This window comes from Cucurbita moschata, unplaced genomic scaffold (genome assembly GCF_002738365.1).
Source record: "Cucurbita moschata cultivar Rifu unplaced genomic scaffold, Cmos_1.0 Cmo_Scf00034, whole genome shotgun sequence".
In the NCBI taxonomy this organism is placed as follows: Eukaryota; Viridiplantae; Streptophyta; class Magnoliopsida; order Cucurbitales; family Cucurbitaceae; genus Cucurbita; species Cucurbita moschata.
This window is the reverse complement of record NW_019268550.1, coordinates 384,701-397,431: the sequence shown is the minus strand read 5'-3', so window position 1 is coordinate 397,431 and position 12,731 is coordinate 384,701. Positions and strand designations below refer to the sequence as shown.

The window sequence follows — 12,731 nt, the reverse complement described above, 5'->3', positions numbered from 1 at the left end:
CATTCCTTAAATTAGTTATGATTTAATTTTTTTTTATTTGTATTTATTCTTCACAATTTCTTAATTTTCATATTTTTTAGTGTTTTTTTTTTCTTTTGTTAGATAAAAATAGGTAAAGGAATGTAAAAAGGAAAATAGCTGAGTTTTTACTTCATTTCTAAGGTTGTTTCAAAACAATTTTGGTATGTTTTATTTATATCAATTCATACCACCCAAGTCTAAACTATATATGGCAAGAAAATATATATTTATTTATTTATTTATTTGTGTTGAGGATTTTTAATGTTTTATTTTAGAAAATAAAACTTATAAATACTAACTAATATAACATGTGGATGAGTTTGGTACTCATGCATGAACGACCCAAACATTCCAATTTGAATCATATTAATTTTAAAAAATAAAAAGCGAATTTAAATAGTTAAGATTTAAGTAGCATGTGATGGCCTATAAAGTAATATGACAAATAAAACAAGAGTAGGTAAATGAGTGCCTAAAAACATTTGGGAATATTTGAGAGGGATAAATGTCCAAAAATCATTCACAGTTTTGGATCACACCACATTTTAAAATAATATCCAAATTACATTATTCAACTCCATAGAGATTCTTTCTGAAAAAAATGTATTAACCAAATACTTTAATTACGTGTATACACAATAATTTATTATATATATATATAAGAATTATTATTATGTACACAAAGAATTTTAATTTAGTTATTTATTTTGAAATTTTTATATATTCCACCATAATTTCAAAATAAATCGAAAAGGAATAGTGTTTTTTAAATATTAAAATTAGAAACTTTTAAAATAAGGCATTCGGGACATTTTCATAAAAACGTTAAAAAAAATTGACTTCTAAAAAATGTCGTCCATAAGAAAATGAAATATGGATTGGATGATGAAATGATAGCATATAAAACATTTTATTAAAACTTTAGGATCGAAAGCAATAGTTATGAGGTACATGCTAATAATTTAATAAACGTCACTTCATATCTAGTAGCTTTTATTTTCAAATAATTAATACTAAATTGATGTGATATGTTTTAAAATAATTAATACTAAATTGGCGTGACAAAAAAATATGAGTTCCTTTTCAATTTTTTGCTATTAATGATTAATTAATAAATAAAACTTAAATTGAAAATAAATAAATAAATAAACGTTGTAGCATGGTGGGGAAATCAAATTTGAGTTGTTTTGAAAGCGGCCTTTACATAGATTTTGTATTATTTTTTGCGGATGGATGTTGACACCCACAATTCTTGACGTAATTTAATTGACATACAACTCATAAAATACAATAATTGATTAAAATGTACCAAGGACATCTAAAACCTGCACGTGTTTCATATAATGGACATATAAAAGTTGAAGTTAGGATCTTATACAAATGACAAATGAAGAATTACATTTTAAAATATATAATATATATTTTAATTTTGATTATCCACTAAATTCCAAACTTTAATTTAAACTTTTTTTTTTTTTAAACATCGTATAAATTATTTAGTTTTTTTTTTTTAATTTATTGACATTTGTAAGCCATCATTAATTAAATATATAACCAAACATAGATCTATGAGTCTATATTCAATTTAGAGTATAGATTGATACTTTTTTTTAATTGAATTATGTTTATATTAATTTAAGTTTGATTCAAAAGTAATTGAATTCATGGTTTAATTAATTTAAAACTACAATTTAAAAAGAAAATAACCACAAAATTTTAAAGGTAGTATTAGCACCTTTTACTTCTATAAAAAAGAGCAATATATGGACAAAAATCATTTATAAACACCTCATAAATTATTTATAAACATTTTAATGTATTTTGAAAATTACATAAGTATTTGTTAAACGTTGTACTAATATTAAATATATTTTTTTAAAAAAATATGTTAAAAAAATTTTTTGAAGTAAAAATAAATAAATAAATAAAATAAAATAAAATAAAATAAAAGTGTGATATATATATATATATATATATATATATATATATATATATATATATATTCACATTTTTTTATTATTAATTTAAGCTATATATATATATGAAAGATTCTTGGTGTATAATATTTAATAATAGAAAATTATGTTATTTTGATGTGGGCCGAATATGATATGGGTTATACTTCTACCTAACTGGGCTGAACGACGTGGGTCGTCCTCTCTCTCGCATGCCACATATCTAATTTTTTGAAATAGGGCCCTATAACTGCAAATTTCAGAAAAATGTCTATTTTAGCCCAAAAAAAAGAAAAAAAAAAAAAGATGGATGCGACGTCGTTCTGGTATCCACCGTACTTGGGTTGCAAATTAATATGAACAATTTTTTAAAAATCTTTTCTACTCTTTTTTTTTTTCTCCACTAAAGAATAATTTTATACTAATTTTTCCTACTATGTTAATAGAAAATAATTATAGTTAAGTGATTTTGGATTAATTTTTAGAAAAATAATTATGAAATAACAAACAACCCCTAGGATTGTAATTTTTTTAGTTAATAATTGATTGATTAAATTTTACTTTAAAATAAAATCTTAATTTATTTGTGTTGTGTGAGTTTGACCAAATTTATGAGAATGCCTAATATTGTGGTATAATTATTTACAAAATCACATGGAACATCTAGGTTTACTAAATTCATTGGTTAATTTATTCAATAATGCCACTTTGAAAATTAGTATTTACTCACAAATTTAATAAAATTGAGAGTTATAAGTAAAAAATTGATTCAATATTTTGAATAATAATAATAATAAATGTTCCAGCAAAGATGATTGAGATTCTCCATCTCATAATTGAAGACAGCAATAATATGCACATGAATGCATGCTTTTCAAGTTATATACAACTATTTTATGAAATCTTTGTAAATGACCTGTTTTATGATGAGCTGTTTTCCATGTCCCCTTCATTTTTTTTTTTTTATCTATTAATAATAATAATAATATTATTATTAAACTTAGTAGTGACATGTAAATGACAATAATTTATGTTACTGTTTTAAAAAAACTTATAAAATTATTCATCAAAATTCAATGGATTTGGTCCGCCATGTCCTGCTTGCCTAAAACAATTACATTTTTTTTTTACCACAAAAAAGAATATAGTTATCTTTGTAAAAAAAAAAAAAAAAGTTTATAAATTTACTTATTAATTACATATTAAATATTTCTATACATAAAATGGTCGGTTTATGATGTCGGAAACAAGTTGATGTATTTAAAACAATGGTCAATTATAGGCGTTGGAAATATTTAATTCAAAAATAATAATAATTAGTACTTATTTCTTATTTGAAAGAGACTTAAATTTACCTAATTCATTTATTATATTTAATAAAGATATTGGTTCGAAATGGACTTTAAAATTAACTATAATGGTCTTCCGTCACTCAATTATATTCATAATTTCTTATTTAGGCCTCATGAAAAATGTTTGACTGATATCTAATTTTAAATATATGTACCAATTTAAATGGTAATAATTCTTAAAAATGCAAAAATTATGGTTAATTATCGATTAGGAAGCATATTATTTCTAATTCGAATATGATTCTAAGTATCGTTGGAAGGAGAAGAAAAAAAAGGAATGCGCAGATTACTGTTTGGTTTTAATATTTATTCTTGATGGGGAAGAGAACTATCCATCAATGGCGGCAACCACCTCACATGGAAGCTCCTGTCAGCTTGCCATAAAGAAATGGGCTCCTAACAATTAAATTACGCTTCTCGTCTCTGTTCTTCTTCTTCTTCTTTTAGACCTTCTCTCAAATGATTGTCCAACATAAGTTTTCTCTGCGCAGTGGCATGTGAGCCTAGACCGCTTCTCTAAGGAAACGATTCCCTCCCAACTTCCATCGCTATCATTGCCAACGACCCAGTACGTACGGAGCTTTTCTAACGCCTCTCTCTCATTCTAAGCCTTCTTTTTGTTCTTTCTGAAAATTTCCCTTCTGGGATTCATAGCTTTCCTTAACTTCCAATTCAATTATCCTCCGTCCCTTTCCTCTTTCCCAGAGAACTGGGTCGTTGAGAATTTTATAATCGGAGCTCTGTTGCGATTGATCTCGTGCGGTTTTTGAAAGGTATGTGAGGCGACGCTTGCTTGTTTTAGTTCTATCCGTATTGATGGAGTAATGTAATTTAGGTATTGGAAATGAAACCCTACTGGATGAACTTGTTTGTTTGTTTGCTTGTTCGTCTGCGATTTGGGGTTCTTTTGCTTGGTGATTCTGAAAGTCAACTAGTAGAACTATTTCATCTTCTCATTCTGCATCTTCTATCTGTGGAAATTTTGCAGGTATGAGCCAGATTTACAAGCTTAGTTTCTCTCATTGGTAACCAATTTATCTTGGAATACTAATTTTTGTCTGAGAAAAATGATGAAGAATAGCTTCATCTTCCTCGAGATTATATTGTTTTTAGCAATCATCTGGCCGGGGGTTCTCACCGAGCCAGTTGAAGACAAGCAAGCTTTGCTGGATTTCTTCCATACTATCCCCCACTCGCCTTCTCTCAATTGGAATGAGAATAGTTCTGTGTGCAATTCCTGGACGGGAGTGTTTTGCAACTCTGATGAGTCCAGAGTAGTAGCCCTACGATTACCCGGCAATGGTCTGCTCGGCCCTATCCCTGTGAATACTCTTAGCCGCCTATCTGCGCTGGAGACTCTAAGCCTTAGGTTGAATAGGATAACAGGATCTTTCCCTTCTGATTTTTCGAAGCTACAAAACTTGAGTTCCCTGTATCTGCAATACAACGAGTTTTCTGGTCCTTTGCCTTTAGATTTTTCAATTTGGAATAACCTTAGTGTCATTGATCTATCCAACAATCTCTTTAATGGGAGTATTCCTTCCTCTATCTCAAAATTGAGTCATTTGACAGTTCTGAATCTTGCAAACAACTCGTTTACAGGCGAAATTCCGGACCTCGATATTCCGAGTTTGCAACGGTTAGATCTGTCTAATAATAATCTTACTGGAAATGTGCCTCATTCTCTTCAACGATTTCCGAGTTGGGTGTTTGTCGGCAACAATGTTACTGCAGAACATGTTGCCATTCCCCCATCTATTCCCCTCCAGCCTCCCAGTACTCAACCGACAAGAAAAGACAAAGGGCTAAGTGAATCTGCAATACTTGGTATTGCAATTGGTGGTTCTGTTATTGGGTTTCTTTTGCTAGTTGTTCTGTTGACTGCTTGTTGGTTGAAAAAAGGAAAAGAACTGAGTTCTTCCATGGAGACCAAAAAGAAGGAAACATTTGTGATGAAAAGGGGTTTTGAGAGCCAAGAACAAAAGAACAACCTTAATTTCTTTCAGGATTCTAATCTTGCATTTGACTTGGAAGACCTGTTGAGAGCATCGGCTGAGGTTCTTGGGAAGGGAACGTTCGGCGTGAGCTACAAGGCAGCTTTGGAGGACTCGACGACCGTGGTAGTGAAGAGGCTGAATCAGGTGAATGTTGGAAAGCGAGAATTTGAACAGCAGATGGAGTTGATTGGAAAAATTAAGCACGAGAACGTCGTTTCTTTACGAGCATACTATTATTCCAAGGATGAGAAGCTTACAGTCTATGACTACTATGGACAAGGGAGCGTGTCTGCAATGTTACACAGTAAGTACCATATCATATCACCTAGCTTCCAACTGCTATTTAGTCTTTTTATTTTCATCCTTTTGATACATTTTTATAGAATTTATAAAGAAGCCTAGTTCGTTAGATTTAAGCGTAATTACGATGCAGGTAAAGAAGGAGATGGTTTACGTGCGTTAGATTGGGATACTCGGATGAAGATTGCGATTGGAGCAGCTCGAGGTCTTGCTCATATTCACACAGAAAATGGTGGAAAAAGTTGCCATGGAAACATCAGAGCCTCAAACATTTTCCTCAACACTAACGGATACGGCTGTGTATCCGACGTCGGGTTGGCTGCATTGATGAACTCAACTCCAGTACCAGCCACAAGAACTCCTGGTTACCGAGCGCCTGAATTGACCGACAGTCGTAGAGTATCGGAAGCAGCTGATGTGTACAGTTTTGGGGTGGTGCTGCTGGAGCTTCTGACTGGAAAGTCCCCCATACACGTTGAAGGTTGTAATGAAGTTGTTAATTTGGTGAGATGGGTGAACTCTGTGGTGAGGGAGGAATGGACAGCAGAAGTGTTCGATGTGGAGCTTCTCAAGTATCCAAATATAGAAGAAGAAATGGTAGAGATGCTGCAAATTGGGTTGTCTTGTGTTGCCAAAATGCCAGAGCAGAGGCCGAAAATGATGGATATCGCGTCGAGAATCGAGCAAGTTCGGCAACTGAGTACCGGAACCCGACCATCGACTGGGTCGAAATCAGCGTATTCGACTCCAGTTCATGTAATGGAAATCGGCTCGTCCTCACATTTACATTGAAATTTCTCATCATCATCTTTGTTGTGTTATGCTGGTGGTTTCAGTACATAGGTTGTTCTTTTGGCCTTCTGATTTGTATTCATTGAAACTAGTTGAATTGGGGTTAGCTTAATTTTCCTTTTTATTCCTAAAAAAAGTGAATTACTTTTTCATTCCCATGTCTGTATCAATCTTAATTGACTGAAAAGATTTTAAAGACATTTGGATAAGAATTTTCAACTTTTTTATTTATTACAATTTCTATTAAACATTAAATTTATTACAATTTTTTTTGGAAGTAGATGGGTAGATTTAGATGATAAAAAAGAGTGAGTTCTGAATTTTGTAAACCGAGAAAACCTATTAATAAATATTTTATAAAATAAAGCTGTTCAAATAATGTTTTCCTTTGAGTTGGGCCTGGTTCGTATTGAGGCGGGAGCCCAACTTGAAAATGGGCTTGAAGTGAAGGCCCATTAAAAGCAAACCAGAAAAAGGGAATAATTGTCTTCGGCGGCAGCTTTCGGCGGGAGGAGATTGGAAGGATGGTGGCGTGAATGAAACGCTAGGGAGGGCCCACATAATTCCCCAAAAACACACATATGTATTATTAATAATAATATAAAAATAATAGAAGCCATAAAAAACGTCGGCTTTGGGGCGGGGTCCACAAGCAGAAACGGTTCTATAAAATTCATTCCGCACCAAATCACCGTTAGTTTTCCATCTCTGTCGTTTCTCGTCCTCATCCTCTCTTCGTCATCTTCACAAACCCTCACACCAGACCTACAGCGCCTTCACGAGGACCTCTCTCTTGTAAGATTTCCTTTTTATTTAAAAGAAGAAAATTTTTCTCTTTTGTTGATGTTTGTGAACCAGTTTCAGCCCTGATCTGATGTTTGGATTTGGATTCTGGATCTTATAGATTTTTGTTAGCTTTTTCGGATGGCGTCTAAGAGGATCTTGAAGGAACTCAAGGATTTGCAGAAGGACCCTCCTACATCATGTAGCGCTGGTATGAAACTATTTTCCTATTTTCTTTTCATTCTTTTTGGTGGCTGGGATTTTTTAAATATTGTGTTGATTTCCTTGAATTGATTGGTATTATAATATTCACTGTTCTATTTTGCTACTTGCCTTCATCTGGTTGTCTGTTCGGTCTTCTTTGCTGTACTTGCTGATTGTATAACCGTTTTTGTTATCTGTTTTTCCTGAAAATATGTGTTGATGATTGTCTTAAGGAATTTTAGGGAGAGTTTGTTGTCTGAAAATTGTAGGGGTTGGTTGCTTTACCATCTGATAGAAGAATGATCGTCCGATCATCGCACCATGGTTTATGAAAAGGAAATTGAGGCGATGAATTCCCTATGTGAAATATATCAGAATTTGGTTCGATTGTGTGTCTGAGCATCTCAGTTGTTCAAATTCTTAGATTATTTCTTCCGGAAGTCTCACTTTGAGCCTTCCACCTTAGTTGTTTTGGTGTAATTATGCATGGTGAGAAGAGATGCTGTCTTCATTGCGTTGTAAACGTTTATGGAAGCAATTTTTAGCAGTTTAGCTTGGGATACTCACATCTGGAACTGAAGTTTCGAATTTTTAACTCCTTGTAACCTTGAATACATCTTGCTTCCAAAAACGAGGTTATCATGTAAATTGATTGATTGGGCATGAATATCGAGGTATTGCCTTTGTTAATTTGTTTCACCCCTGTTGCTGAATTTAGAGTATGTGCATATGCATGAGACTTAAGACTGGGTTTAAGGATCTACATTTTATTCTTCCTTCAAATTTATTTGTGCTTTGAGTTTTTGGTATATCCCAAATGGTTTTAATAGTTAGAACAGTAAGTTTCTATTGAGGTGCTGACTCATGTAAGAATTTCCTCAGGCCCAGTTGCCGAAGATATGTTTCATTGGCAAGCTACCATAATGGGTCCTCCAGACAGTCCTTATGCTGGGGGTGTTTTCCTTGTCACCATTCATTTTCCTCCGGATTATCCTTTTAAGCCTCCTAAGGTATGACACTTTCTTTTAAATTAATAGTTACTGTTGAACTTGTGTGTCCTAGCATGTCTAACGAATGCTGTTGATCTTGATCTTGATCTTGCCTTCTCATCTTTCTCATTTGATCTTCAAGCTCAACTATTGTCAGCTTAATGAGCTTTAGTAGCAGAGTATGTACTTTGGTTTGCGACCATGCGTTTACATCTTTAGTTGATAGTTGATCAATCATGCATGCATTTGTCTGTTCAGTTTTTTGACATAAATTTTCCAAAGAATGTTAGTATGTTGTCTCGAGACTGACTCCAATATATTTAAGGGAGAGGTTTAGTCGGTTGCTAGGTTGCCTTTGTTTGGGTATTGGTGTTCAAAGATTTTTGTAATTTCCCTCTAGGTCTTGTCATTTTGAATTAGATCCTTCTTGCATAGCTAGGTGAGTGGCTTTTGAGCTGTTTCTTAATATGTCATTTTGTATTCTTTCATTCTTCTCAATGAAATCTTGGTTTTCCATTAAAACAAAAATATATGTATGTTATAGGGGGGGAGGTCCAAGGCAGAAATACTATTTAGGATAGTTTCTTTGTCTTGCCGCATCATCTGTTTGTAACTTTACTTCACTGCAAGGGGTATTGCTTATAATTAGATGAAGTGGGCATATGGGTCTGACAACCTTATCAATTAGATGGTGACTCATACACCAAGATATCTTGCCTAAGAAAAATTGTGATGCTTCTGCATTTGTCTTGTTATGGATTTTCTTGGAAGCAACTTTCTTATTTCCTCCTCTCACGATTGGATTTGCAGGTGGCATTTAGAACAAAGGTTTTCCACCCAAATATCAACAGCAATGGTAGTATTTGCCTTGACATTTTGAAAGAGCAGTGGAGCCCTGCCCTAACTATTTCCAAGGTTTGTCCATTCACTTAAAAAAGCAAAGAAACAAGAGGTTTGCTGTCTTTGAAATTTTTAAACTAGTCTTATGATCATGACCTATCTTGACCAACTTTCCTCTGGCTAGTTCCTTTAGCATAGTTATACCGATGCTATGATTCCATATGCCTTTTGAAAGATGGTGCAAACATGGACCATCATCTCCTCTCCCAATTTAGATAGAAAAAAATAACTCAACTAAGAATGGCGCTAACCTTTTTGCTCTACTGATGTTATGGAACAATATCCTTCTGACCTTGTCTCCATCAACAATATAGCTCTGGTTATTGGATGGGTTGATCTCCCTCGACTTCACTGTTTTTTTTGTTGAATGCTTATGATGCTAATAAATGATCTGTTTCATGACTACTGATTAAATCTTGAATGTGCTTATAACTAGGTGTTACTTTCAATCTGTTCTCTGTTGACGGACCCAAATCCGGATGACCCACTGGTGCCTGAGATCGCTCACATGTACAAGACTGACAGGAACAAATACGAGACAACTGCTAGGAGCTGGACGCAGAAGTACGCCATGGGGTGAGCAGCGATTGTGACTCAATGAATGCCATATAGGTTGTCCAAATTTTTATGCTCACCTGCCTGTTCTATATATGAATCTTTATGTCGGTCTGTTGCAACCATCCTATGCTGATGCTGCTTGAGCAAAGAAATGTCGTTAACATTTCCCTTTCATTCCAATTGGAAAATATTTTCTTATTTGGTTGTGGATTAATATAATATAATATAATATATAGGACCCTAAAATGTATCTTCGGTTCTGTCTCTATGTTCCTTTCTGCTCTCTTTCTTCGTTCATCATAGACCAGACACTGTACATTTCTTTAAAAGTATTCTAATTTTTGTTTAATATGTTTCGAAGTTTTTTATTAAAAAATATATATAACTGGATGCTTATTTTACAATTTTTCATTTTGGTCTAAAATCTTCAAAATTTATATAAGTACTTGTTTGTATGTGATGATTCAAGTTTCTAACCTTTTGGTGAATATTTTCTTTTGATGATACATTTTCAAAATAATTTTCAAATGAATAATAGATGATGCTGATGTCAAAACAAATGCTATTTTCTTTCTGAAATTAATAATGAAATGATGTTTTTTCAAAAGAAGAATAAACGACACCTTTTTGAATAAAGAGTAGATTATGGCCTTTGAAATGAATGATTCTGGATGCTTTTTCTTTTTTTAAATAAAGATTTGATAATTTTTTTTTTTTTTTTTTTAAGAATAATTCAACTTTGAAATATATTCAAACATATAATAGATTTTGCCTTTTGAAATACAAAATAGATGCGTATTTTGAAACGAAAGGATAAATTATAACTTTTTAAACGAATAATAGATAATACTTTCTAAATTCAATAACCACAATTTTGAAATATTAATAAAGGCAGACCAAAATTAGGCTTAAAAGTGATGGGCTTTGTTCCTTCTATAAATGGGCCTGGCCCATCACTAGCCCACCATCAGTTTTTATTCTAGCACATTCAGTTATCTAATCACCTTTTCAAATAATATTAAATTTCTTATTATTAATATCAAGTTTACATATTATAGTAAAATAAGATACTATATTTAAATATTTTTTTTAAAAAAAAAATGCTAAAATAATGACGTTGATGTGAAACCCGTTTATTTTGACTTCTGAAATACCTCTTCAAATTCCTGAAGAGGTCATATCATTGAATTCATATGAAGCTATAGTCAACTTCTAAGCATATACCCTATTGCCTTGATTGTGCCACGTGCATTTCCTTAAATTTATTATTTTTATTAACTCACTAAATATATTATATTTTTTGTCCTTTTTCATATTAATAATTTTGAAATGGCTAGTTCTAATGACATCATACCAATTTTGATTTGATTAATACTTTCCTCTATAAAAAATAATAATAATAATAATAAAAAATAATGCATCCAAATATTTTTGGTTTTAGTTTTAAATAGAGGACAATATATTATTGACGTTTATGTGTAATTAAAGAGTCTAAAAAGTAATTTTAGAATAGTTTAATTTGAGAATAATTATGTTTAAAAGTATTTAATTTCACATGAAACTTAGAATCTGTGTGGGAGTAACATGGTGCAATGGATCCAAGTCAGTTTTCACTTCTTCTTGATTTTGATAATTTTATATATATTTTATATATAAGAAAGAATATTTTGGAAATAAAGAAGTAATTAAAGCTACATTCTTATGAATATTAATTCAAATATTTAATTAATTCACAATAGCATTATGTATTATATTATATAGTTCTCATTTTTTAATTAAGTGTGAGCACCTATAAATGAACCTGCACTTGCTCCCTTAATATATTATATTATTATTATAAGTTGAAGGTGAAGGTGATGGGATTGTAAATATAAAATGTGAATAAAAATCTGTAAGAAATCTTTTCGAGGTCTCCCAAATCCAAGTTCCATGCACGATCCCATACCATTTACCCTTCAATTTCTTCATTAAATCTTAATCACATATATATATATATATATATATATATATTTAATTCTTTCCTTCCTTCCGACCACACTTATGTTTATGCGCAAATATTTTGGGATAACTCCACCAAATATAATTTATTTGATTATAAATAGAGAACTTTCACACCTTAGACTCACTTGGCCTCTTTCATTTTTTTTTCTATCTCTACCTATTATGGTTCGATCCTACGCACAGAGTGTGGAATTGACTATCATGTTCTTGGCTAGCAAAGCTATGACACCATTTAGGTGTGGTGGATTAAGCAAACGTTCTAAACATCTTTAAATATGGACATGTAACGTGTATGTGTGTGTATATATATATATATACACGTTGTAGAAACACGATAGATTTTGAACGAAAAATAAATTGAATAGGGTTTTAGGGGATGATTGTATAGGTGATGGGTGAGGATGATGATTGAAGATTAAATATGGGTTTTTGCTTCAAAGTTTTTATTTTAGTTTATCTTAAATTTTATGTCTTTTATTTTGGTTTTTTAATATTTAAAATCTCAATTTTAGTTTTTAGACATGTGACTATTGTAAATGTCACAGTGATAATGTGTCAATATGATATAATGACAACTATATAATGGAGTTTCAATAAATTTTTAATTATGAGACATTAAAGTCAGCAAAAAATTGTAATTAATAAAAGTAGGTGGGAGAACATAATACAAAATTAGTAAAAAAAAAAAAATAGTAATTCATAAGCATTAGCCCATTTAGAAACAACTATCAATATGATCGAGAGAGAAAGATGTTATCATTACAATATGAATAATTAGATATTTAACCCGTAATCCCAACGTGCTAATTGCAAGAGCGAAGCTCTACCAATTGAGTTATGTCTCTCTAGCCAAGTGAAAAAAAAAAAAAAAAAAAAAAA

The 12,731-nt window shown here is 31.7% G+C and overlaps 2 protein-coding genes across 2 annotated transcripts; both read left to right on the top strand.

The window, feature by feature from the left end:
- The first annotated feature begins 3,617 nt into the window (after nt 1-3,617).
- On the top strand, nt 3,618-6,614 carry LOC111430718 (probable inactive receptor kinase At4g23740). Its single transcript, XM_023067107.1, has 3 exons — nt 3,618-4,101; nt 4,317-5,629; nt 5,759-6,614. The coding sequence occupies exons 2-3, from the start codon at nt 4,396-4,398 to the stop codon at nt 6,415-6,417; spliced, it is 1,893 nt and encodes a 630-aa protein (XP_022922875.1). The 5' UTR covers nt 3,618-4,101; nt 4,317-4,395; the 3' UTR covers nt 6,418-6,614.
- A 487-nt stretch (nt 6,615-7,101) lies between these two features.
- LOC111430722 (ubiquitin-conjugating enzyme E2 10) lies at nt 7,102-10,111 on the top strand. The gene is made up of 5 exons (XM_023067111.1): nt 7,102-7,212; nt 7,322-7,411; nt 8,287-8,414; nt 9,204-9,308; nt 9,730-10,111. Exons 2-5 carry the CDS (start codon nt 7,342-7,344, stop codon nt 9,871-9,873), a joined length of 447 nt encoding a protein of 148 aa, XP_022922879.1. The 5' UTR covers nt 7,102-7,212; nt 7,322-7,341; the 3' UTR covers nt 9,874-10,111.
- Nucleotides 10,112-12,731: the final 2,620 nt, after the last annotated feature.